Source organism: Conger conger, chromosome 2 (genome assembly GCF_963514075.1).
Source record: "Conger conger chromosome 2, fConCon1.1, whole genome shotgun sequence".
NCBI lineage: Eukaryota > Metazoa > Chordata > Actinopteri > Anguilliformes > Congridae > Conger > Conger conger.
The window spans coordinates 64,125,766-64,152,206 of NC_083761.1; the positions used below are offsets into that span (position 1 = coordinate 64,125,766).

Consider the following 26,441-nt stretch of genomic DNA (forward strand, 5'->3'; position numbering starts at 1 on the left):
TTAAAAAAATGTTTTTATTTTTTATTTTAGATACTCACAGAAATTATATGACAGCTGGACAGAAACAGTGGGAGAGAAGTCTCAGTACAACCTCAATCAACCCCTCATCTCTAGAGACCCTTCAACCAGGCTCATCACTGTCAATTTCAACCCCCAGGTAGGAGAAACAGCAATTATATTGATATCCTCCTTTGAATTAATACTTTTCCTATACCTTTCAATTAAGATCAAATTTATATCAGAAGCAAAAGGTACAGCATCCTGAAAAAGCTAAATAATTTATTCATCCCTTTAACCCACAAAAAATTGGCATTCCAAAAAAGTCTTGAATTTTTTTTGGAATACCAGTTTAGTCTGAGCAGCATGGTGGTGCAAAAAGGTACAGAGTTTAAATCCCAATGTCCAAAGATATGCACTAGGCTAATTGAGACTTGAGAGTGAATGGTGTGTGGGCCCTGCGATGGATTGGAGACCTGTCCAAAGTGTATTCTTGTGTCTTGCCCAGTGCATCCTGGGATAGACTCCAGCACCACAGGACCCTGACCTGGTGTAAAAATGGATAAATGAATGGACCAATGTAGCCACTACTGAGTTTTTGATGTTTTTTGATGATGTTCGTATTTATATTATATCTGCAATATTTATTTTAAGAACCTTGTAATAATAAATGGGCTTCATGCAAGAACCACTTGTACAAACAGATTTGTTCTTAAATCTCTTAAAACTAGTGATTTGGCACATTCACTTATTCTCTCTTATTTAGAATCTATTCCTTTTGCAATGTAAACAAGAGCCTTGCAGTGCATGTCAGCACAGCTGCCTAGCACACCAAACTCGGATCAGACTTTCAAACTCGGTGTGGTAGATCAAGTATGAATCAAGATTCTGCAAATGGATTGCTTATTTCTCACCTCAAATGTTTTCAGAAACGTATTTCAGTGGATTGTTTCAGTGAAAGGTTTATGAACAGTCCGCCATGTTTTGCCAGTCTATCCAATCAGGTATCAGTCGTCCCTTGTTCTTATTAATCTAATTGCCCATCTATCTGACGGAACCCACGTACAGTACCGTATTGTACTAATTTGGTCCTTTTGTAAAGTAAAACTTATATTTACAAAAACACTTTATTAATAGAGCAGAATAGTGTTCTTTACAGTATTGAAATTCTGAATGGAAGCAAACCAATGCAATTAAAAGTGTTGTGTGGGTACAAGCTTTTATACCCCACAATGTAGGTTCCTGTCACTGATTGGTAGGCAGCCAAATATAAATTGTTACATATGTAAATGTGGAAGGAAACCAAATTGTCATTGTCTATCTGTCATAAACTCCCATTTCACACCCATTGATCACTCTGGCTTCCCCCCTGGTGGTACCAAGCTTTTCCCCCACTTGATAATTGAGTAAGGCTGAAGTGTTAGGTGACCACCCAAGAACACTGCAGGAAACATCTTTCCACTTACAGTATATACAATATTATAACATACATCTTCATTTAGGACAGTTGTCTGAAGTTATGTGCGTTTGATGAATCTGATGTGGCACACTCACATGAGCCCTTCATTTAAAAAAAGTATGCAAAATTTCTGATAAAAATATGAAAATATTATTGCATGAGGCCCATTGTTTTTGTTCAGAAACTTAATGTATTTATTACATTGGTTAGATATGCTTAACTGCAAGTTGCATTGTCCTGAAAAGGGAATTAAATGAAGCTGTTATTTTATATTTTATACTTGTGTGTCTTTCCATACCAAATCTAGATTGAAAGAGTATAATTTTGTTCTATTTTTTATGTCTTCAGTTTTCAATCACTGCTTGTTCATACCAGGTTTTTATTGTTGGTTTATTTGATCTCAAATTTCATGTAATTGGATAGTAAATACTACTTTATTTGTAGATGATACTGGCCTTTAGTTAGAACAACACATTCTCTTATGAGGCTTGCTGATTTTCTTCTGGGAAGTCTGTTTAATTCAGTGTTTATGTAGCTAAGCAGTCATATAGCTTCCCTGAGACAACTTTCAAGCTGGTATCATAATTTGACGTTCTCTGTGCTTTTTTGTAAAGGGAGCAACAGTACATTTCTGTTTTACTCTGAATGGCTTCTATCACAGTTTTTGATTTATACCTGTATACAGGTAAAACAGATTTCCCTGTTTGTGTCCCACAGTTAGTGTCAGTGCTGAGAGAGGTCAAGTACCTGGATTCAAGGCAGACAGAGAAAATACCAGAGACAGCAGGTGACATATACGCCACCAAAGAGTCCTTGCGGCAGTATGTGGCCAACCTGGATCTGACTGTTGGCTGGTACAACAAGGTTATTCGCTCGGTGCTGGAAGTGGAGTTTCCCCTGGTGGAAGGTCAGCTGAGGGCCATTGACACCCAGCTTATGCAAGCAGAAGAGGCAGTCAACTGGAGGAGTGATGGTAAGATGCTTAAAAATTTTTGCCATATGCCGTCGCAGTTTAAATTTTCATCATGCAGATTTCCTAGGCATTGGTGGGTAGACTATACACTCAGTGAGCACTCTAGTAGGTATTTATTAGACTTATCAGACACTAATTATTTATGTTTTTGCTGTTATTAAAAGCAAGGTGCATCATGAACCATATTAAAAGACCATAGTAACAGTAATTCAATGCTAGTCTACCTCAGTACTCGCTCTTACCCCTCTCGAAGCCATACATATGTGATCATGTGAAACCTGGAAAAAAAAATGCATTTCTGCATATACCACTCAAATTTCAAAAAATATTGGGACAATGACATAATATTTCTTGTTTTGGCTCTACTCCAGCACATTGGGTTTGAAATAAAACAATAGATATGAGCATAAAGTTCAGACTGTCCACTTTAATTTGAGGGTATTTAGATCAATGTTGGGTGACCCCTGTATGAATTACAGCCATTTATATTCATACCCCCCCCCCACCTGAATAAATAAACAATAAATTATTCTCCTGCACATTGTATTTGAAATACAGTACATCTATTGTATTGGAATACAGAGCCAAAACAACAAAAGATGTGTCACTGTCCAAATTGAACTGTACTGTATATGACCAATACATCATTTTGAGCAATGTTTTCCAGTAGTGCGGTTGTACTGCATTTACTCCAGGCAATATTTGGGATATATCATATGCTATTCTTTGAATGACTCATTCTGGACACAGAGTGGTAAGCCACTGCCCCCCATTTACAAAAGTCCCCATTTAAACAAGTGCTGTAAATGCATTTTTGTCATTGGTAAGTTCTCACAAGTAGGGAACCAATCTCTCCCAGGGACTTCACACACTGGAATACACACTCATCACTTTAACCGAGCTCAGAGACCATCTGTTCCCTGAAAGAGAGAAAATATCAGAAGAGCTGTTATTCATGAGGATGATGCTAAAAAGCAGAAAATGAAAAGAAAGGTTTCTGACTGCGTAACAAACTGTAGATCAGAGGTTCTCAGACTCGGTCCTGGTGACCCACTGCGCATACTTGTTTTTGTTCCAACCCCAAGCTGTTAATTGTTCTTAATTAGACATTTTTAGTATCTAGTGTTCTTAATTAAACACTTTTAGTGTCTATTGATGGATGATTTACCCTCTTATGCCACATTAAGTCAGAAACAGCTATGCATGCCATGAATAATTAATATCCTGTTTTCACATCACAGAATTTAGAATCTGTCAGATCATGTAGTCATTTCCTTTTCCAAAATGTGTTGTATGGAAAATTATTTTCTAATTGATGGTGAAATCAATTTCCATGTTCTTTGGCATTTTCTGTAGTAAATCCCAAATATGAGATGTATGATATATTATACTTACATAATACACCCAATTAGCACTTGGAACACCATGGAATGATTATTGGGGCCAGGCAGGGTGGTTTGAGTATCTGAGAAACTGCTGATCTCCTGTGATTTTCATACACAACAAACTCTCTAGAGTTTGCAGAGAATGGTACAAAAAAACAAAAAAAACATCCATTCTGCGGCCACACCACTCTCAAAAGCAATTGACGTACCGACATTGATGTGATGCGTCAACAGTAGGTCTGTTCTTTTAATTAAGTGATAAGCATTTTAATGATTTATAATTAATGGTTAAGAATTTGGACTTGAAGTCCTTTTAAACCTACACTTTTTTCACACAGCACAACTGACCTGACCTGGTGCAGTACCCTGGTTGGGAAAGTTGAATAATGTGGTTCTCACTACTCATTAAAGTTTTTTATTGCAAATGTTTCAATAGCTGTATTTGAAAAAAAGAAAAAAACAAGGAAGACATGGGGAGAGAGAAATTAGCTTTTTGTTATCTGTAACCCTGCTGAAAATGTTACACTACCTCTGTCACAACTACTTCACATTGGTTGTGGTTGCTTAGGAACTTCCATCCAAAACATTTCCTTGTCGATTCAAATAGGCATCTGGGACTACATCCAGCAAGTCCGGGATGCAGTCCATGACCTTGAGAGCCGCCTACAGAAGACCAAAGACAATGTGGGCGAGATACAAAACATAATGAAAACCTGGGTATCTCCTCTCTTCGAGAGGAAGGAGGGAAAGAAAGACACCCTACTGAACCTGGACGACCGACCAGATCGACTTGAGAAACGCTACAGTCAAATTCGTGACTCAGGAAACAGGATCCATTCCTTACTAAAGGTTCAGTAATACTTGTTTGTGTTGCTGCACACTAACAAATTCTTTGCACTTCTAACATATGCTCCCTGTTGAGGGACATCAGCAGATCAAAAGAAAATGGCATATTCAAAGCAGTGTAATGGAACCAAACCCACGTTTGAACCTGTGCTTTCTCCTTTCAGGACAATTTAGAACTTATCAAAGCTGACCCTGCCTCAGAGGTGTGGAGAGCATATGTGGAGTATGTGGATGAAATGGTCATAGATGGGTTCTTCAATGCCATTGAGTGTTCCCTAAAGTTCCTCTTGGATAACACAGGTAAACGAATCCCACAGGTGGAGCAGCAAAAGTTATTTGTAAGAGTAAGAGATTCACTGATTTCCATTTCTTTTCCCTCAGACCCCAAGGCTGGTTTGTCCGCTTTGTTTGAAGCTCAGTTAGAACTGCAGGTCCCAGACATCGTCTTCCGGCCATCACTGGAGTTTGGGGCCAGTGATGGCTTTTACGATTTGGTCGAAGGCATCATCAATGATATCTACAGAAGTTCTTCCCTTATGCCTCGATTAGCTGAGCACAGCAGTTTCCCTCACTACCAGGTACTGCCAGCTTAATTATTACACTGACATGAACATAATTTTTATTTCTATTCAGTTCATCAGTTGTTCATTTGTAGCTGCAGATTTGGATGGCAATTCCATTGTTGTATTGACAGTAGGGGTGGGACGCTATTAAAATTTCATGCCATGAAATTAATCTTGCCAAATTAATCTTGATTTACGGTATTATCTTGGTATAGTTTAAACATGGAATCATTTCACCACATCTCAGGAAAATCTATGAGTCTCTATGGCATAGTTTACCAGGCTATTCTGGAACTTTCCATTTCCATTCCAGCATTAAAAAGGTTTGTTGGAAACATCTGAGAATGCATCTATCACAGCTACCTCTGTTTACAGAAATATACCATTGCTTCCAGTCATTTAACAAGATAATCTACACTTTGGTGAATCAAGGATTTAGTAAATCAAGTTGACACGCTCAGAATGATAAATTCCATAAACCTATGGGGAGGCCTCAGCTGTTCAGAATTCTAACAACAGCTGAGGCCACCGCATTTACAGAATTTATGAAATTTGCAATTTTATTCATCCAGTGAACAGAAAAAGTTCAGAAAGACTTGCTAATGTCTCTCACATGGGGCCATAGTTAAATGACTTTTATCTAGACCTCCTTGTCATGTTATTTTAGGCTGACATGGAAGACATGGCGGACCTGGCTGATATGCGGCAGCTCCTGATGGACTGCACCCAACAGGCAATGTCCAAATGCTGCGAGTATCGCAACACCTTTGAGCACTATGCCTACCTGTACGTGGATGACAGGAAGGAGTTCATGCGGCAGTTTTTGCTGTACGGTCATGTGCTCACTAGTGAGGAGATCCAGGCTCATGCCGATGAAGGCGTCCCAGAGCACCCCCCCACATTGGACAAGTTCAAGGAGCAGGTGGACTCTTATGAGAAGATCTACAACGAGGTCCACGCCATTGAGCCCATCAATGTATTTGATGGCTGGATGAGGGTGGACGCCCGGCCCTTTAAGAGCGCCCTGCTCAATGTCATCAAGAAGTGGAGCCTGATGTTCAAGCAGCACCTTATTGACCATGTCACACACAGGTGAACAAGTCCATGAATAAAGTACAGTTCCAAAAAACTTTTGCAGCATGTCATGTTGCCCACAGCTTATCTACTGTATACGACTGTTTCACCCTGTTACCTCTGTGTTTTAATATAGCTTGTCTGACCTGGAAGACTTCATCAGAGTGGCTGAAGGGGAACTGAGCAGTACAGTGGAGGAGGGAAACTATAGCAGCCTGGTTAGGATTATGGGACACCTGATGGCTGTTAAAGAAAGACAGACCAACACAGATAAAATGTTTGAGCCTCTGAAGCACACTATAGAGCTGCTTAAGACTTATGAGCAGGAGCTACCAGAGGAGGTGTACAAACAGCTTGAGGTACATTGAGTTTTTATTCTCAAATGTATTTACATTGTTTTTGAGTGGGAGGAAGCTGCAGAGAAAATGTATGTACATTCATTTCAGTATACAAGTAGTTTGTGTCTTACCTGTGCATATTAAAAGAGTCATTGTAGCAATGGGGATAGCTGTATTACTCCATGTGTGCACTTCAGTTCATTTATAGCTTTATTTTTATTAGCATTTCCAAATAAAATAATGAAAATTGGGTTAAGTCAGCATTAAAAGCTTAGAGTTGAACTGAATTTGAACTCCAGCTGGCCAAGAAACAGCTGAGCAGGCGATTTCCCAATTATATTTGGCCCCTTAAATGGGTGGACTATGTGTAATACTGATTGCAATTCCTACATGGCTAACCTGATAAGGATCTAAATACCCTGGAATGAAATATGACAGTCTGAACTTTAACCTCAACTTTAACCTCAACTTGAGGTTAATGTGTGGACTGTCAACTTTAATTTGCGGGTATTTGCATCCATGTTGGATGAGAAGTGACAAATGAAATTACTGAGGTTAAAGTGCAGACTGTCAGCTTTAATTTAATGTGCTGCCGCACAGAGCAAAAATAACGCAAATTCTGTCACTGTCCGAATGTTGTGGACTGCACTGTACCCCAGGCCATGTGGTGACCGCCTCAAAAGTGTTTGGTTTGGACCACATTGGTTGATTAATTATTTTGTCATGGCTGCTTGTCATAATATTGAAATACAAATGTTAAATAAATAAACACATGAATGAATAAAAATGCAGTGTCATGTACTTTAAACTATAGCTCGCTAACATTGTCTAGAAATTAATTTTAGTAAGCTTGGTTTGTATATGCAGCATGTTACTGCCTTGCCATGTGACATCTGACTGACGAGGCTCACGTTTTTGCAGGAGCTCCCAGAGAAGTGGACCCATGTGAAGAAGCAGGCCATCACTGTCAAGCAGCAGGTGGCCCCCCTGCAGGCCAATGAAGTGGCTTGCCTCCGCAGGAAGTGTGCCTCCTTTGATGTGGAGCAACATTCCTTCAGAGAACGCTTCCGTAAGGAAGGGCCATTCAGGTAACACGCCAGCAGCAAATGTTTACTCCTAGGGGAACACGGCCATTTTATTTGTTTATTCTGAAGCTTTGATCAGTTCATTTTGGTTTTTTGGACACTGGACAAGAAAGCTGCAATGTTTGGTTTCTGAGAAGAATGCTTCATTGAAATGTATAACTTAATAAATGCAAAGTAACCCTGCATGATTATTAAGTTATTCAACACAAGATTTGTTTTGTTGAAGGTTTGAAAGTGAACACCCATACCAAATGCTGGACACAGCCCATAGGCAGATTCTGGAGAAGGAGTCGACCATGGCGGGCATCACTGAGTCCGCAGGACTATTCGAGGTGAACATCCCCGACTACAAGCAGCTGAAGCAGTGCCGCAAGGAGGTGTTCATCCTGAAGGAGCTGTGGGACATGATCACCGTGGTGGACTCCAGCATGAAGGACTGGAAGACCACCAAGTGGCTGGAGATCGACGTGGATAACATGGAGATGGAATGCAAGCACTTTTCCAAAGACATTCGGGGGCTGGACAAGGAGTCTCGGGCCTGGGACGCCTTCTCAGGGCTGGACAGCACAGTGAAGAACATACTAACCTCCCTGAGAGCCGTGGCAGAGCTGCAGAACCCAGCCATCCGGGAGAGGCATTGGCACCAGCTGATGCAGGCCACGGGGGTTCACTTCACCATGAACGATGACACCACTCTGGCTGACCTGCTGAAGCTGAACCTGCACAACTTTGAAGATGACGTGCGGGGGATCGTGGACAAGGCTGTGAAGGAGCTGGGCATGGAAAAGGTCCTGACGGAACTGAACACCATCTGGACAGGCATGGAGTTTCAGTACGAGCCACACCACCGCACACAGGTGCCCCTGCTCAGGTCCAATGAAGAGTTAATTGAGACTCTTGAGGACAACCAGGTGCAACTGCAGAACCTCATGTCCTCCAAGTACATTGCTTTCTTCCTGGAGGAAGTCTCGACCTGGCAGAAGAAGTTGTCCGTAGCTGACTCCGTCATCTCAATTTGGTTTGAGGTGCAGAGAACATGGTCTCACCTGGAGAGCATCTTTATTGGCTCAGAGGACATCCGTTCTCAACTTCCTGAGGTAAAAACTGCAGCGCACGTTTACTCATGAAAAATCTGACCATGGAATGATTTTTGGTGGCAGACAGGGTGGTTTGAGTATCTCAGAAACTGCTGATCTGGTATTTTCATGCACAATAGTCTCTAGAGTTTGCAAAGAATGGTGCAAAAAACAAACAAAAAAATCCTGTGAGCAGCGGTTCTGCAGACAGACACAACTTGTTAATGAGAGACGTCAGAGGAGAGTAGCCAGTCTGGTCAAAGCTGACAGGAAGGTGACAGTAACGCAAATAACCACATATTACAACAGTGGTATGCTGAAGAGCATCTCTGAACACACAACGTATCATAACTCTCAGTGGATAGGCTACAGCATTAGAAGTAAAAAAAATAAGTATAATAAATACCTAATAAAGTGCTCACTGAGTGTATAGTTTTTATATATGAAATGTGGATAGCACAAATGTGGTTAGCCCCTTAACCCAAATAATGTATATTTACTTGGGTAAATAAGTAATATCTTATTTATATACTGTCTCTTTGATATTACAGTAATGGTATGTATTTCTTGTTGTTAAAAAAATCATTGCCTTTTGAAATTTTCCACAGGATTCAAAACGCTTTGAAGGCATCGATACAGATTTCAAGGAACTGGCTAACGATGCGAAGAAGACACCAAATGTTGTGGAAGCCACCAATAAAAATGGGCTTTACAATAAATTAGAGGATATTCAAAGCAGGTCAGTGCCTCAGTCATTTGATTCAGCCTGATCCCAGCCTTTTCATTCACTCTGTGTTGCTGCAAGGTACAGAGCCCTAATAGACACTTGTAAAGAAGATTCTCTCAATATTTTTTATTTATATTTGATATGTACATAGGTTTTACTTACCGAACAGTTGAATAGTTTGAATAGATTGAATGATTTCAATCTATGAAAATAAACATGGGGAAAAGATTTTGTTGTAATGGAACTGAAATATGTTTTTTTCAGGCTTTCTCTGTGTGAGAAGGCCCTGGCAGAGTATCTTGACACCAAGCGACTAGCCTTTCCCAGATTCTATTTCATCTCCTCTGCTGATCTGTTGGATATCCTTTCTAATGGCACGGACCCTCACCAGGTATTTCGCGTGAACCCTGCAGTACAGTTTCAGCTTTAATGATGTCAATACAATGTCTACATTAAAATTAAGCTTGCACATTCTTAGCAAAATTAGTATGCTATGGTCTCAATGCTAAAATTTGAAATAATAATAAAAGTATACAGTAAATTGCATTTGTTGTCGACTGTTATGACCTCAGTGTATGTATTACAATTAATTCATGTATTTTTTTCAAAAGTATTTTGGCAAGCATTCTTTTAGTATTTGTTATCAACTGAAAATAAATATTTTTTTACAATTTTGTATTATTAAAAAATATTTTTATGAAATATTTTGTGGAAGTGCATTCAAGTGCAGTACACTATATTGCCACAAGAGGGCAGTGCTGGTCATGGATAGCTTGGCAGGACCGCTCACAAATTTCATCGTTGTATAACATTCTGATGTCTTTAAAATGTACCGATTAATTGTTTTATACATGCAGTTACTCATACTTTTGGCTATTATCAATGTCTCCCAGGTTCAGCACCATCTTTCCAAGCTTTTTGACAACACAGCAAAGATGAAGTTTGAGACGGATTCAGGTGGCACGCCAACTAAGATTGGCCTTGGAATGTACAGTAAAGAGGATGAATATGTGGACTTTAATGAGCCATGTGACTGCACTGGTCAGGTAACTGCTACTACAACTTTCACCCCACTGATTATGATTTGTCATTTACTGTATGTCAGTAACAGATTATAAAACACCAACACAACACAGCCTTAGTTTCTGACTTAATAATGGCATGCAAAATGTCAAAAATCTTTTAGAATGTGTAAAGGAAGGGCTTAAATAGAATACTGTATATAAGGAGGAGTGGAATTTTAACCCAGTTCTTCAAAAATGCATGTAGTGAAATCTGCAGCCGCCATGTTGCTGAGCGTGGTAAATTATTTACATTTGCCCAGCAAGAAATTCACACACCTCTTATGAATACATTGACAGTGAAGATGTCACTGTCTCAGCATTTGGAAAATATCCCTGGAAAAAAATGGGAAGGTATAATTCATTAATATCTCAATTTTATATCCCTCTCACTTAAAAAGTATTAGCAATTAACAGTATAATACAGCAGTGCTCTACAGCACACACATAATTAACATTTTATGTTTGTGCTATTACAAGGGCACAGGTAGTGAATGTAATTGTTTATGACGGTTTGATTTTAGGTTGAGGCATGGTTAAATCGGGTGCTGGACACAATGAGGTCCACAGTTCGTCATGAGATGACCGAGGCTGTGACAGCGTATGAAGAGAAACCCAGAGAACAGTGGCTGTTTGATTATCCCGCACAGGTACTGTGTGCATGTCTGCATGCTGGGTGTAGCACAGATCAACAGCAACAATACAGTTAATCATTTACACTCAGTGAGCACTTTATTAGGCATTTATTATAATTATTTTTTAGACTTATTGGTCTTCTGCTGCATCCTATCCACTTAAGACGATTGACACTTTGTGTGTTCAGATGCATACCACTGTTGTAATCTGTGTTTAGTTGTGCTACTGTCACCTTCCTGTCAGCTTTGACCAGTTTGGCCCTTCTCCACTGACCTCTCTCATTAACAAGGTGTTTTTGCCCGCAGAAGTGCTGCTGTACTTTTGGTACCACTAAAATGTAATGCTTCGATGTCATTCCAAATTATTCCATTTGTTTGTTTAGAAACAGTGCTAAATATGTAATGTCTCACAGATGCTTCACAGGTGAAATAATATGGACAGTAAATATTTTCTTTTAATTGATGACATTAAATGCACCAGTGAATTGAATGTGCTGTCAGAAACTACATGACAAGGTATCTTGATATGGCCCTTCTATAGTGTGGGAATAACGAATATACGTAATCCCTTAAAATTGCTGAAAAGCTGAAGGATTTGGTTGTAGCAGCAAGGTCATCCTGGGGTTTCCGCTGCACTCATGAATGGCTGAAGCCAGACTATCACAGGTAAAAGAGAAACTGAGAAAGATGCTGAAGGGTAAATTCACCTTGACGCACATTAAAAATATGTACATTTCAGGCTGTGTCTGTGTGTGTCTAGGTGGCTCTGACATGCACCCAGATTTGGTGGACCACGGAGGTGGGAATTGCTTTCTCCCGTCTAGAAGAGGGTTATGAAAATGCCATCAAGGAGTACTACAAGAAACAAGTCAGCCAGCTAAACACCCTCATAAACATGCTGATTGGCCAGCTGTCCACAGGAGACAGACAGAAGGTTATGACCATCTGCACCATAGATGTCCACGCTAGGGACGTGGTGGCCAAAATCATCTCTCAGAAGGTATGGCCTAACTGCACATCACAATATGAATGTATAATTTTCACATGGATGAGGCTGCCCTAACTCAAGTGAAATCTGACTGTATATAAATAACTTCATATAAATTATTTTGTTGTTGTTTTCTGCAAATCATTTGAATTTAATTGAAAAAAGTTCAAGCTTTTAGAAATGTTATTTTACTTCAGGCAAAAATGATTTATTTGAGGCAGTAATATAATTAATAATTTTGTGTTTATCCGCTAATCTGATGCTCTGCTGAACTTGAAAATATTTTATTTTTGTCTTTAAATAATGCTTCATGAGAATTGTCGTCTTCAGTGACTAGAAGTGGAACTTTTGAGATAACTTTATCTGTCAGAATTCTCAGCTGAATGGAAATGGTACAGCCCCTTGGTGGAATAAAAGCAGGTGTCTTGGATAAAAACCTCTACTTCTGTTTGTCTGTTGATATTTATCTGCTGTTTTCATCTGGCATGTTAAATTATGCTCTTGGAGACTGGATAATGACTTGTTTTGCATTTGTGTCTTGCCCACAGGTGGAAAACTCACAGGCTTTCGTGTGGCTGTCTCAACTGCGGCACCGTTGGGACGAAGACAAGAAGCACTGCTTCGCCAATATTTGTGATGCCCAGTTTCTGTACTCATATGAGTACCTGGGAAATACTCCCCGCTTGGTCATCACTCCGTTGACAGACAGGTGTGGGACATTGAATTGTTAAGTTCCTGATTCATGACCTGATTCATGAGGTGTGTGGTGATTTTCTGCTGCAGGTTACCTAAAGTTACCTTATTTTCTTGTTGCTTGACTTTGGGAGAACGACAGACATTTATGGCCATCAACTAGTTTCTGTCTGACAAGGACAAGTACAACAGGATACCACAAATAAAAACAGGCCACCACTTCAATCAGTGCAGATCACAACAATGTAATGTTATTACTTGTTATTGCTTGTTACCTTGGCCAACACAACTATGAATGAATTAATCCACTAAGTCCAGCCATTTTTAACCTTGCACCTGACTCTGCCCTTCAACTATACAAAGGTAGCAAAAGTGCAACCGACCACGCCCTAAATGGACTTACGTGCTGAGCTATAGACTTAGCGTTAAGACTATGAAAATAGAGCCCTTAGTGTTGGTCTTGGCAAGGATGCCCAAAGGTGGAATTACATTTGAATATGTGCTGAGTAAAGAAGCTGGTCAAGCAAAGATCATTCATCAGGGGCTGTTGTTCTTCACTGTCTGACAAACTGTATGTCGCAGAACAGTACAGCTCTCTTTGTAGCTTGGATAAAGCCAAGACAATAATCTTTGATGGCTAAATCAATGCCCATGTAATTGGCTGAGCATATGGTTAGTCTCTTAGCTCAGCAGTCAACCCCTGACCTGTCACAAGTGTGGCCTCCATCCAAATGGGCAGAACCTTTCTAATAAGTCATTGGCTATAGGTAATTGCATTGGTCCGATTGCCATAATCACATTTTAAAAGGTTCTCCTCTGTCCTCTTCCATTAATTATATACTGTAATATATGAACATATTTTAAAGTCTTAGTTCAAGTATTTGAAATGGTTTAAAAACTATCTCTCACTAGATTTTTTGTGTTATTAAAATGAAAATATTTTGGTAAGAACTAAAATTGGGTAAGTATTTCCACATGATTATTTTCTGTGTGTGTGTGTGTGTGTGTGTGTGCCTGTGCCTGTGTGTGTGTCTTCAGATGCTACATCACTCTGACCCAGTCCCTGCATCTGACGATGAGTGGGGCTCCAGCTGGCCCAGCCGGCACAGGGAAGACGGAAACCACCAAGGACCTGGGCAGAGCCCTGGGAATCATGGTCTATGTCTTCAACTGCTCTGAGCAGATGGACTACAAGGTATACTGCTCTGCTCACAAAGGAGCCTACAGTACAACACAAGGACGTCAGAACCAAGTATTACGTTTTAATAAGTATGTCTAAATCGTATGGCTTTGGTGGGGAAAAAATGAAATCCCAAAGTCGAGGTTTTGAGCTTTGGTGACAACCAAGTCTAGATGTATAACAGTAGACCCGACTGGATTTTGCAGGACACTGATTTTCATTCTAATCACACAGTGCACCTCCGCCATACAACACTCATGTCCAAGTGGTGATGGCATCTGTCAGACTTTAGTTCTGAATTTTAAGTTACTTTGCCAGGAATTCTTGGTGTAGCCACTATATTTCTGTCATTCAGTCTGAGTAAAAGTCAAAGAGAGAAATAGGAATAGGAAAAGAATGGCCACTTTGAAGATTTGCACTGCCTTTCATTCTACCTGAGACCATATGTTACTCTTTATCAATTCCTTTTCTTCCTCAGTCTGCCAGTCATATCAAGGGCTGTTTATTAAGCTGTGCAAAGCTCCTTCTCCCTCCACATAAAGGAAGCAGATTAGTAAGAGTCTGATGGATTTGCCTATTTGTCTAAACTGCCTTTTCAATTTCATCCTTCACCTTTTTTTGCCAGGACTAACGTATTGGGTTATTAGGTAAAAATATGTATATATTTCTGTACATAGTACATTGCAAACTCCATAATGTTTGGGACAAAGAACCAATGAAAGTAGATGTTGGACGCTGGGGTCTCGCTAGCCCAAATGGTGCATCTTTGGACCGTAGGAAATCTGTGTTTTTTATCTGAAGTAATATGTCTTCTGATTATATTTTGCCATAATATGCCAACTCACAATAATACGATATATGTATGCTGTTCATAATTTTATTGTGACACAGATTGGGCAAGTAACAAATCAACCAACTAACCTGAACCAATCTCATAGTAGCTCCAGGCCAGTGGGCGCTCCTTATTGCCAAGCCCTGTTTTCTGACCAAACGTTTTGGTAATGTTACCATCAAAATCCATTTTCTACCAGTATGGTCATATAGCACATATTCACAAATTTGCATTGCACATATTTCTAATGGTATACCGTTATTCCACCCAGCCCAGTCACAAGCTGCTGAGTATCTTCTCTGCTATCTTTTGCTCCTGCTTGTATCAGGGGATAGTCTTCAGTGTATGAAAAGCATGTTCTGTAGGATTTAAATCAGGTGAATGACTTCACCAGTCAAGAACCTTTCAGTCACCCATCCATCCATCCATTATCTTAACCCGCTTATCCTGAACAGGGTCGCAGGGGGGCTGGAGCCTATCCCAGCATACATTGGGCGAAAGGCAGGAATACACCCTGGACAGGTCGCCAGTCCATCGCAGGGCACACACACCATTCACTCACACACTCATACCTATGGGCAATTTAGACTCTCCAATCAGCCTAACCTGCATGTCTTTGGACTGTGGGAGGAAACTAGAGTACCCGGAGGAAACCCACGCAGACACGGGGAGAACATGCAAACTCCGCACAGAGAGGCCCCGGCCGACGGGGATTCGAACCCAGGACCTCCTTGCTGTGAGGCAGCAGTGCTACCCACTGCACCATCCGTGCCGCCCCCTTTCAGTCACTGGCTTTGAAATAACTCCCAACATAAATAACTACTGATTTTGGTGGTTCTTTCTCTTATTGAGTAGTATACCTAGCCTATGCTCTTTTGTCCACCTGCTTGTGAACCACAGTGATAAAATGTAAAACAAAAGGCACAGACTTCAAGGCGCTAGGATATAAAGGCCACCTTCAGTCAGTCATCTAGGTGTACCAGAATTCTCATGAGGCAATAACGGGCTTGGGCTGTCACATACGCAATTTTGCATCCTTAGGCATACTAATGGGGACTGCTCAGAATAGAGAAGCATGATCTCCTCAGAAGTTTATGCACCCATTTCATGATTAGTTATTGACACACAGGCTTGAGGACATACTAAGGCAGTACTTCAGTTGGGATGATAATGCCTTGTGTCTTTCCCTGTTCTTGTCATCCTCCCTCCCCCCAAACCAGTCGTGTGGAAACATCTACAAAGGCCTAGCGCAAACCGGAGCTTGGGGATGCTTTGATGAGTTCAACAGAATCTCAGTGGAGGTTCTCTCGGTGGTTGCTGTACAGGTGAGCCAGCGGTCTGCACATTGAATATTAATTTTATTTCTATTAGTTTGAGTCACAGTGGAGAAACAAGAGCAGACATACCTGTCAACTCCAAACGGCTCACTTCCTGGAGCCCTGTCTAAAAAAGGCTGGCAAGAAATCCTAGGGATTCAAACTAATTATCAAGCAAAGCCTGATTATACTGTATTGTTATTATTATGGTATTGTATTATTGTATTAATATTGAATGAAAAATGAGTCCTCAGCTCTATGTGCTTGGTATGCACCAGGAAATCATGGGTTAGGAATAGCTAATTACCGCTAAGAAACATAAACGGAAAAACCTCCTCTATTATCTATCAGTTCAAGTAACCATTTTGTAGTTATCAAAGGCTTACCATGGTTATAGACTGAGTGTAATGTGTATTTTCTAGGCAATCCTTACGAATAGAATGTCCTTGGGAGTACACAACTTAACTTCAGCAACTTTAATTGATCAAGATATTGGCTACGACAAAAACCTGCATACATAGTCGTTCCCCAGGACAAAGTTTGAAAAACATTGTTTTAAACTGACACAATTTTTGAAAAAAAAAAAGGGATGATGGGTGATGTGTGTTGTGATTTTTGCCTCAAGGCACAGAGATATTGTTTGGCGCTCTTGATGATGGTGATGATATTTTTGTTTCCTCTGTTAGCAAGCTGTTACAGGGCATTCATGTGTAGACTGATGGTGCACACTGATACTGCTTGACAGTTAGTATTATTGTTTTTCTGTTTCTTGTTAGATCTTATTACTTAAAGATGACAGAACTTTCTGTCCCTGTACATAATGGATTTCTAAAATTGTGAATGATGGAACCAGTGGGTTGGTGTTGTTCACAGCATTTTATTTGTTTAAATATTGTACGAGCACATTACTGCACCCTAGATGATACATTTTTTTGTGTTAAATAGGAAAACATATTCATATTGGTAATACTAATGTATAAAAACATACTGATACATTTAAACCCAGGAAATTGTTCGCAATTAATCAACTACAACAATGACCAAACTAGTGTGAATAGTTTTGTGCAAATTATAGTTCTGTCTTCACCAAAACTTTGGTGCTGTTTAACAGACTCTTTTGACTTTTGTTTCGAGTGTTTCTTCTGTTTTGTGAAACCTGTGCAGTGCAGGGATACACCTCAATGCAGTTTCTTTTTGCAAACACAGGTGGTGGGATCAATTTTCCATTAGGTTAACTAAAAGCAAACAGAAGGCTTTACAGACATATCAATATTGAGACAAATTAGTGGTGCTCTTCCTCTCCTTAAAATCATTCACAGTCACTGAAAGAATGAGTCTCAAGCTGGCAGTGTTTGTGCATACTTGGTTCGCTGCAACAAACAGTCAGGCAGTTGAAAAGCCAATTCAATTCAGCAGATCCATTTCCAAATGCTGGCCTAATTCATCTATCCTACTACCTCACTATGCCATTCTCATTGCCTTCCTCACAAAAGTAGTTTTGCAGGAGTTTGGTGCCAAGTTTAATAGTGTTCTGTTAAATCCTAAAAGTATGTTTCCAACCAGGGACTCTGAGGTCATTCAAAGTCAAGGAAAAGTTATAATGAACATCTTGTGTCAGGCTGCCTAATTGGTATGTGACAGGCATAGTATACATGAGATTACATTTTGTTACTTTCTACTTTCCGTGCATGAAGTATATTAAGTGTCAGTTATCCACAAGTTGGCATCAGTTTTGAATGGGGCCTTTGTGGAGACATGTTGGCATCTGTGTGACTACTGATGAAAAAATTAAGGGTTTTATCCTGAAGTATTTTCTTGTGCTGTTTTGAAAATCCAGTTCCTTACTGAATCACTTCATCACTTAAAACAACAAACAGTATGTTTGGCCACAATTCCTGCGTAGAAACAGAAATGTAATTCTCCACGTTTTATGCAGTATACTGTAATCACATCGATCCACAGCTTTTCCCGCCGTGTTTTATGACAGATGAATATATTCCTTCCTTTTTTTCGTTTTGCGTGCTTACTTGATCTTCTGTCCTCTCTTGAACTCACTGCGCAGTGCACCTGCAGAAGAGGCGACATTATGGGTGATGTTATGCCACCAATTTAAAGGAGGGGATTAACACATGACTCAGACAATTAATCTTACAAACCCTCAGATAATTTTCTGTTATTTTAAAGTACTCTTGTTCAAACACTGCATTTCATGTATCATGAATTTGGTTTATGCACATGTGCAAGTTTTAAGCTTCACGTCCTTTGCCTTTTTCAGATATGTATACTAGAAAGTATTTATCCTTTATTATTTATCCTTAAGTATACAAACACACAACCTTATATAATACTTGTCATCCTGTTCCTTTGAACATTTTGTAGCAACTAATATAATGTCATATTTTTCCATTCTTGTGAACGTTTCTTATTGTGTTGGTGAAATTGACACCATGTAGGTGATCTGCATGTGAAAGTGTCTGCCATTTTGAAATGACTTGTCCCCTTTCAGGTTAAAAGCATTCAGGATGCCATAAGAGATAAGAAGAAGAGGTTTAACTTCATGGGAGAAGAGGTCAACCTCTTCCCCTCTGTGGGGATTTTCATTACCATGAACCCTGGATATGCAGGGAGGACAGAATTGCCGGAGAATCTAAAAGCACTCTTTCGGTGAGCAGAAGAAAACAATCCTGCTGGAATGAATAAACTATGCATGAATGTCATAACCTGTTTTCTGCAGCTTAAATGACTGTCGAGGTTCCAATCAGGCTCAAAGACTGCGCACAAACACATTTTATCAATCATTTTATCTTTAAGCCAACTGATTTCTGTATAAACCTCATTTCCCTTCTTTTCTACATTGTATTACATTGTCTTGTATTTTATTATTATTACATTGGCTTTATAATGACTGCGGATGCACAATATGGACATTCTGGAGGCGATATCAGTAGTATGGCATTCATATGTTGATGGGAAAAAGGGTTATACCATGCGTTAATGTGGAACAGCTGACGTCAGCAGTGTGACGTCATGTAAACATTGCTATGGTGATCTGGTACTATACAAGCATGAATTGGCAAGGGCAGCACTTGTTGTCTCATACGTTTAATGTTAGTTGTGCTGCTAAGCAGACAGGATGGGACCACAAAAACTCATGTTGCTTCTAAAAAAACAAAAACATTCCGGACGTGGCCAAAGGTTCCGTGGAGGTTGTGATGTGCGATATTAAATGCTGGCGGAGCTTTCCGTCGCTGTCTCATTGAAATACATTACATATCCGGTTTGCTGTCGACTGCATACCACTGACATGTGAACGCAGCATAACCAATATTTGTCTGGCCACATTGACTATTGCTGAAACCTGCAAACTGCAACTACATTTCCATATTAATGGAAGAAGTAGATGAGCACAGATGTCAACTTTTGAAAAAGAGAAAATGTTTTGTTTTTGTTTTGCTAAATATTTAAACTTGCTAAATGTAAAACTTCCCTTTGATGCCAAGTGTCTGGCAAGTGTTGTTTTAATAGCCAGGAATAGAAATGTAAAAATGCGAATGAATGCCAGCCTACAATAATCTCACCCTGCTAAAAGGGAATCAGTTTGGCGATGTCCCACTGCTTCACAGTTAATCTGCAGTAGGTACAGTAGCTAGTTTACAGACAACAGAGGCAATTTGATATTACATTTAAACTAGATGCTATAAAGTAATATCTTTCTTGGGAAATCAGATTGGAACAGCAGTAAGGCCTTGGAATAGACCCCAAGCGAGTGTGCCAATGGTGGGACAAAAAGAAAAAAGTTTATAAATATTCCATCCTGACGGATCCTGATGCATCTAAACAACTACAATGGGAAAACGTGGGAGTAGATACAGCTTCACAATGATGTTATTAGTATGTGTAGATAAATATACAGCTCATAGGCTGATATTGCACTTTAATACATATATTTCTAGTTTTTCTATTATTTTATGATTGTGGTCGACTGAAAGCATACAGTTTCAGTTGAAATATTTACATCTGTTACATCAGTAACAAATCAAATGCATGACCTATCTAAGGGCATGTATTTTGCCTCATCATATTGAACATCACATCTGCTGTAATGTTCGTATTGGTGTGATACCAAAACTTGTGAGCTATTATTGGCAGATACTGATACAGCCTCAATTTTATTGACCATCATTGTAATACAATATCTGAAGAGACGCATGAACGGCAGTACAGTAACTCAAAGTGCATTATAGAATACTTTACTAAGTATTCATTGCATCCTCAGTAATGACCCTTATGCACTTTACCTGTCTACATATTACAGATTACAGTATCATTAGATACATTTTGTACATTGCACAAAATATATTTGTCATACAGTATTAAGCTTTTCATAGGAATACAGCAAAACAAAACAACGCTATTTTGTGTGCATCTGATACTTTGGCTGTGTTGTAGACCCTGTGCAATGGTGGTGCCAGACTTTGAGCTAATCTGTGAGATCATGCTGGTTGCTGAAGGCTTCATTGAAGCCAGACTTCTGGCCAGGAAGTTCATCACCCTGTACCAACTCTGCAAAGAGCTTCTGTCTAAACAGGTATGCAACCAAAGACAGGATTTTGAAATTATTCCAAATGAGAAAAGAAACCTGAAAAGCTTTTTTGTGTGTTTTTTTATTCAACAAAAACTCAATATTTAACAGGGGAAAAGCCTTTTGAGCTATGAATGTGAGGTAAAACCCTTGTGTTCTCTTCATATTTAGCAAGCAACCCTTAGCCATAGGGTCACATATCTACAGGGTCACCAGACCTTTTGAGAAAGCCTATTTTTCATGAAAAACCCAATTGTCACTCATCAGTAAATTTGTGAATAACTGTTGTGAATAACACAGTCCAGAGACACTATTTCTTTAGTCTACACCAATCATCTTGATGATAAAATGCACCATAATTAATTTGCTGTAATAGGTGTGGTGCTTTGATTATTGATTATGACTCCCGTTGCATAACTGCATGGTTAAAAAAGACTCAAAAGACAATCTTTGTACTGTGATGGTGCATCACATTTTGTTTTATTAAAATATTAAAATATTTTTTATTATTATTTTTGTTCTAATGATAGAAATGTCACTCCAGAAAATGTAATCAAATTTCATGCTAGAAAACCTCTGGGGGTTTTCAGGATAAGGGCTTGAGGACAACATTAGGATTAAAGGGATATTTTACTTTGGTATAACACAAGTAATATTGTGGAGCTTAACCCCATTTTAGTAAAGTAGCAAAGTAGGGTATAACCGGCTCCCAATTCGCTCCCTTTGCAAAAAACAGACCATTTTATTTAGCCTTAGTCTCAGAAATGAACGGGAATTAATTGGGAGCCAGACAAATGGGAAATACGGTAATGCTGTAAACGGTTTCCAGGGACATTGTGTTGCTAGTATTCAGTCAATTCAAATAAAATGGGGAGGATATCGTTTTATCCGTTTAAAAGATTTGAGTCAAGTATCAGTTTGTGTTGCTGTTTAATGTTTCAGGAATATCCCATCTCTTTTTAATACGAGGAATATGTTTCTTCCAGTTGAGTGGGGCATGGCTGTCAGCTAAGATTAAATATTGTCACAGTTATGTATGAGTATAGTATAAATTGAAACTGCTTGTCTAAATGACTTTAGCATTGCCAATTTTTCTATGCTTGAACCCGTATGAGTCTTCCACTGTTGGTTTTCACTTACCTTTACATTTACTGTAAAATACTTAATGCTGATAGACTGATAGTGACTGAATTGGGTAATCTTGTATCGTCTATGTAGGCATTATATTAAAAAGTTCTGCGCAATACTTTCCTTTATGGACTTATTCATGTCCTCTCTGTGTTGCAGGACCACTATGACTGGGGCTTGCGTGCTATCAAGTCTGTGTTGGTTGTGGCAGGGTCCCTAAAGAGAGGAGACCCAGATAGACCAGAGGATCAGGTGCTAATGAGGGCTCTGCGAGATTTCAACATCCCTAAAATCGTTACAGACGACATGCCCGTCTTCATGGGCCTCATTATAGACCTATTCCCCGCTCTGGATGTTCCACGCAAGAGAAACCTGGATTTTGAGAAGTTTGTCAAGCAGTCTGTCCTAGACCTGAAGCTGCAGGCTGAAGATAACTTCATCCTGAAGGTTAGTTAAAAAATCTATGATATCATATCAAATGGATGCATTGTAGTTCTAATTTCAGTACACAAAATTACGCTACCCCCATCCCCCCAATACGCACACACGCACAAAAGGACTCAGCTTCCCAAATCCCAAAACAGAAGACCTTAAATCAACCTGAAAGTAATTGGTTGGCCTTTGATGGTTAATGATTGAGCATTAGCTTTTGCTATATCCGACATGTTTTTCTGCTCTGTGTTATTCTCAAAAAGCAATAAAGCTGATATTGTTTCAGCTTCAAATCGGGGTATCAGATGAATACCCCCATTTGAGGCTGAGCTGGATGAATTGGGCAAAGTAATATACTGTGAGTTATGATTGTACTTCAGGTGCCAGACTCTGAGTCCTAATTCCAGACATTAGTTTGAAGTTATAGATATCAAAGGCGTAGGTATCTACTGCCATGGGAAATAAGGACAATCTTCAGAAGGTCAACGGAGCGCAGAAAGAACTGAAATGATGTTCTGTAAATAAGCTTGGACTCTAAGAAAGCAGTTAACCCTGGCATTCTCTGAGAGCCATTTAAAAGAAGACCTGACTGATGCACAGGAGGTCAACGGCACCATATTCGCCTATCGCTGACGCTATATGAAAATAGTCATATTTAATGCAAGAATGAGAAACTGCAAAATGCTACCTTGCCATTAATTATGGCTCCTCATGGACAACACATCAAAGGTGCAATCAACATGGCTTTTTAAAAGCTGAGCTTGCTGTGAACAGCAGCATGGAGGGCCCAGTCAATGGCATTGATTGAGCATGCCATTGGCATTGTGGAGAAGATTCCCGTCTCTGGGGGAACAGATTTGTTATCTCTCTCCCTTTTTTAAGAAGGGGGTGCATTCTAAAGGTCTTCAATCGATGTCAAAGTGTAATTGTGTTTTTGTACATCAAAGAACTAGAAGCTTGGTATGGCATAGCCTGCATGAAACATCTTAGAAATTATCTGTCCGATTGTCTCGCAAATTATCTTTATGTTGTCAATATTTTAAAAAAGAAAGTCATTTCAATGGATATTTTATGAGATTTTCTGTGTTTGTATGTGATGGTTTCACTTGTGCTACATTTCTTTTATTAAATTCAATTTGCAGTGGTTTTGTTATGCATAGCAGGAGTTAAATTGAAATTCTAACCGTTTGTAATGTTGAAGAGAATAGTATCTGGGTTTTGAAATATTTTGATTCAGTTGGAAAAGTAGGATTCCTGTCATATTTTAATCTCTTCCACGCAAATGAGCTAGAAATATGACATGGCATTTATCTTGAGGATTGAATTCCTGTTTCCTAATTAATATGTATCTAGTAGTATCTGATGGACAGCTTGTAGCTGGGTATATTGGAATTGCCCTACATCAACACATTAACAGCCTTTGTCTGCCACGTAATTATTATAGTTGATGGGAGATTATATTTTCACAATTGAGATATGTCAGGGTGTCGTTTTGGAAATGATTGCTGCCATGAAATTGTTTTCTCTGTTATTGTGTTAGGCAAGAGGGGTAAATTACAATAAGTTAAGGTCATATAAGTTTGGTCATTGAGGGTTAACATAACATAACAGAACGTAATATAATGATGAGAAGAGGCCATTCAGCACAGCAATGTTCACATTTCTTACCACTAAACCTGTACCTAATTCTTAATTTACCTAAAAGCTTGATGGTATCTAGCACCATATCAAGCCTGGTTTTCCCTTTTGCTGACCTTCCCTTGTGAAAACCATGTTGGCTGTTCCTTAGGCTGTAATTATTTTAATTCTAGTTTGTTTCTAATGATAGCTTCCCATATTTTACATGTGATTAAGTTAAACTGACATGCCTATAGTTTCCTGAATCAGTATGGTCCCCTTTCTTATACAGTATAAGAAAGTACTGTATGTTGGAATGAAATTACCTTGTTTTTCTCCAGTTTCTAAAGTCTGTCTAAAAATGACAGTGGTTTAAAAATGATCTCACTTAACTGAGTTAAGTGCCTTCTGGCTTATTAGTAACCTGCATTCTGATAAACCTCTCAACAAACTAGCCACTTAAGGCATCAGCAATATTTATATTATTTTACGGCAGTGCTCCTTCATTGTTCTTAATACAATTAACATCCTAACTTTCCTTTTCCTACTACAGCGTTGAAATTAATTATTAGGATTACATTTAGCAGCTTCAGCAATGTGCCTTTTGAAGAGCATTTTGGCTGCCCTTAGTTTTTTAACCTTAGAGTGCATACTACAATATTCTGTCTTATTACTCTCAGTACTGTCATTCTTATACAGTTTATTCTTTTTTCTCAAACTCTTCCATATAGATTTATTCATCCACTGTGGAGACTGCTTTTTCAGCTTACTTTCCGCACTTTTGGAATGAATTTGCATTAAATATAACCCTTTTGAACCTGCCCCACTTTTCACAGTCCTGCAATCAAATTGCACTCTACATTACTTAAAAATTCTGGACTTAAAGCAGGCTTTCTTAATTTGCCAAAACACATCAAAACTAATTGTGGAATGATCACTTGTCTCAAGTGGCTCTATTACCTCTATACAACAAATTCAGTCAGAATCCTTTCATAACACTAGATCTAGAATTGATTTCCCACTTGTAGGCTGACTGACATACTGTGCCAAAAAAATTATATGCCAAAAAAAGATAAAAAAAATTCCTCCCAACTTTTTCCCATCACCAATTCCCAAATTATACTGCGGTAATTGAAGTCATCCATGGTAGTGGTCTCACCTCTCCTACAAGATTGATTTATTTTTTCAAAGAGCATTGTTTTCTCACTACTATCTGAAACTGGCAGTCGGTAAAACACTCTGACCCTTCTGATGTTCCCCTGTGAGCTTAATCCAAATATCCTCACGAGGCAAGAGGTGGTCAATTTCTGGAATTTCTTGCACATTAAGATTTTAATTTACATAAAGAACTACACCCTCACCCCTCTTACTGGATCTGTCCTTCCTAATAAGTTTAAGTTGTATTGAATGTGGTATTGGTGCTACCATGCTGCTTTGTTTTTCTCTCAGGTCGTTCAGCTGGAAGAGCTTCTCGCCGTGAGGCACTCTGTGTTTGTGGTGGGAAATGCTGGCACAGGAAAGTCTCAGGTGATGAAATCCCTGAACAAAACCTATCTGAACATGAAGCGCCGGGCCGTGTGGACCGACCTAAACCCGAAGGCAGTTACCAATGATGAACTCTTTGGGATCATCAACCCTGCCACCCGCGAGTGGAAAGATGGTGAGCCCGAGGGACCTGTTACATTTTTGGACTGGACATGGCTTTTGTTATGTTATGTTATGTTATGGTATTCAGAGCCCGTTCACTTTTTGCACTTTATTGTGTTGTAGATTTTATTTTAAATGGGTAAAATTGCCATTTTTGCCCATCAATGTATTCCCAATAACACATAAAGGCAAAGTGAAAACATGTTTTTACTTTTTATTTATTTATTAAAAATCAAAAACTGAAATCTTTGTAAAGTATTGTATACTTTGTAGAAGCCCCTTTGGCAGCAATCATTGCTTTGAGTCTTCTTGGGTAAGACTCTAAAAGCTCTGTCCACCTGGATTTGGACAGTTTGTCCCATTCTTCCTGGCATATCCTCTCAAGCTCTTTCAGATTGGATGGGAAGCATCTGTATGATTCGGGTCATTGTCATGCTGAAAGTTGAACCATCGGCTTTTTAATAAATTAGCAAAGATTTCTGTAAACATGTTTTCACTTTGTCCTTATTGGTTATTGAGTATAATTTGAGTGGCAATTTGACAAAGAAGTGTGCGAATGGTGAACTGTACATGAACTGGGATACATTTTTCAGGGCTCTTCTCCTGTATCATGCGTGAGCTGGCCAACGTCAGCCACGATGGCCCAAAGTGGATTGTGTTGGATGGAGATATTGACCCAATGTGGATTGAATCTCTGAACACAGTCATGGATGACAACAAGGTAGTTCACTGACTAACTGGCGGGAGTTCAGCCTAAAACATCCTAAAAATAAGCAATTGAGGGCACTAGAATACATTTACATTTAG

The 26,441-nt window shown here is 39.3% G+C and overlaps 1 protein-coding gene across 1 annotated transcript in view; it reads left to right on the forward strand.

Annotated features, from left to right (window-relative positions):
• The window catches only part of dnah9 (dynein, axonemal, heavy chain 9), a 124,391-nt gene that overhangs the window by 16,687 nt on the left and 81,263 nt on the right, over window positions 1-26,441 (forward strand). Inside the window, exons 12-33 of the mRNA XM_061223225.1 lie at window positions 31-157; window positions 2,174-2,429; window positions 4,422-4,663; window positions 4,825-4,960; window positions 5,042-5,238; window positions 5,891-6,315; window positions 6,434-6,656; window positions 7,557-7,723; window positions 7,947-8,817; window positions 9,405-9,535; window positions 9,788-9,914; window positions 10,417-10,569; window positions 11,109-11,234; window positions 11,980-12,219; window positions 12,756-12,916; window positions 13,939-14,095; window positions 16,133-16,237; window positions 18,735-18,892; window positions 20,678-20,816; window positions 22,098-22,385; window positions 25,437-25,647; window positions 26,228-26,355. Of these exons, the coding sequence (XP_061079209.1) occupies window positions 31-157; window positions 2,174-2,429; window positions 4,422-4,663; window positions 4,825-4,960; window positions 5,042-5,238; window positions 5,891-6,315; window positions 6,434-6,656; window positions 7,557-7,723; window positions 7,947-8,817; window positions 9,405-9,535; window positions 9,788-9,914; window positions 10,417-10,569; window positions 11,109-11,234; window positions 11,980-12,219; window positions 12,756-12,916; window positions 13,939-14,095; window positions 16,133-16,237; window positions 18,735-18,892; window positions 20,678-20,816; window positions 22,098-22,385; window positions 25,437-25,647; window positions 26,228-26,355 (4,768 nt within the window). The remainder of the gene's footprint in view (window positions 1-30; window positions 158-2,173; window positions 2,430-4,421; window positions 4,664-4,824; window positions 4,961-5,041; window positions 5,239-5,890; window positions 6,316-6,433; window positions 6,657-7,556; window positions 7,724-7,946; window positions 8,818-9,404; window positions 9,536-9,787; window positions 9,915-10,416; window positions 10,570-11,108; window positions 11,235-11,979; window positions 12,220-12,755; window positions 12,917-13,938; window positions 14,096-16,132; window positions 16,238-18,734; window positions 18,893-20,677; window positions 20,817-22,097; window positions 22,386-25,436; window positions 25,648-26,227; window positions 26,356-26,441) is intronic.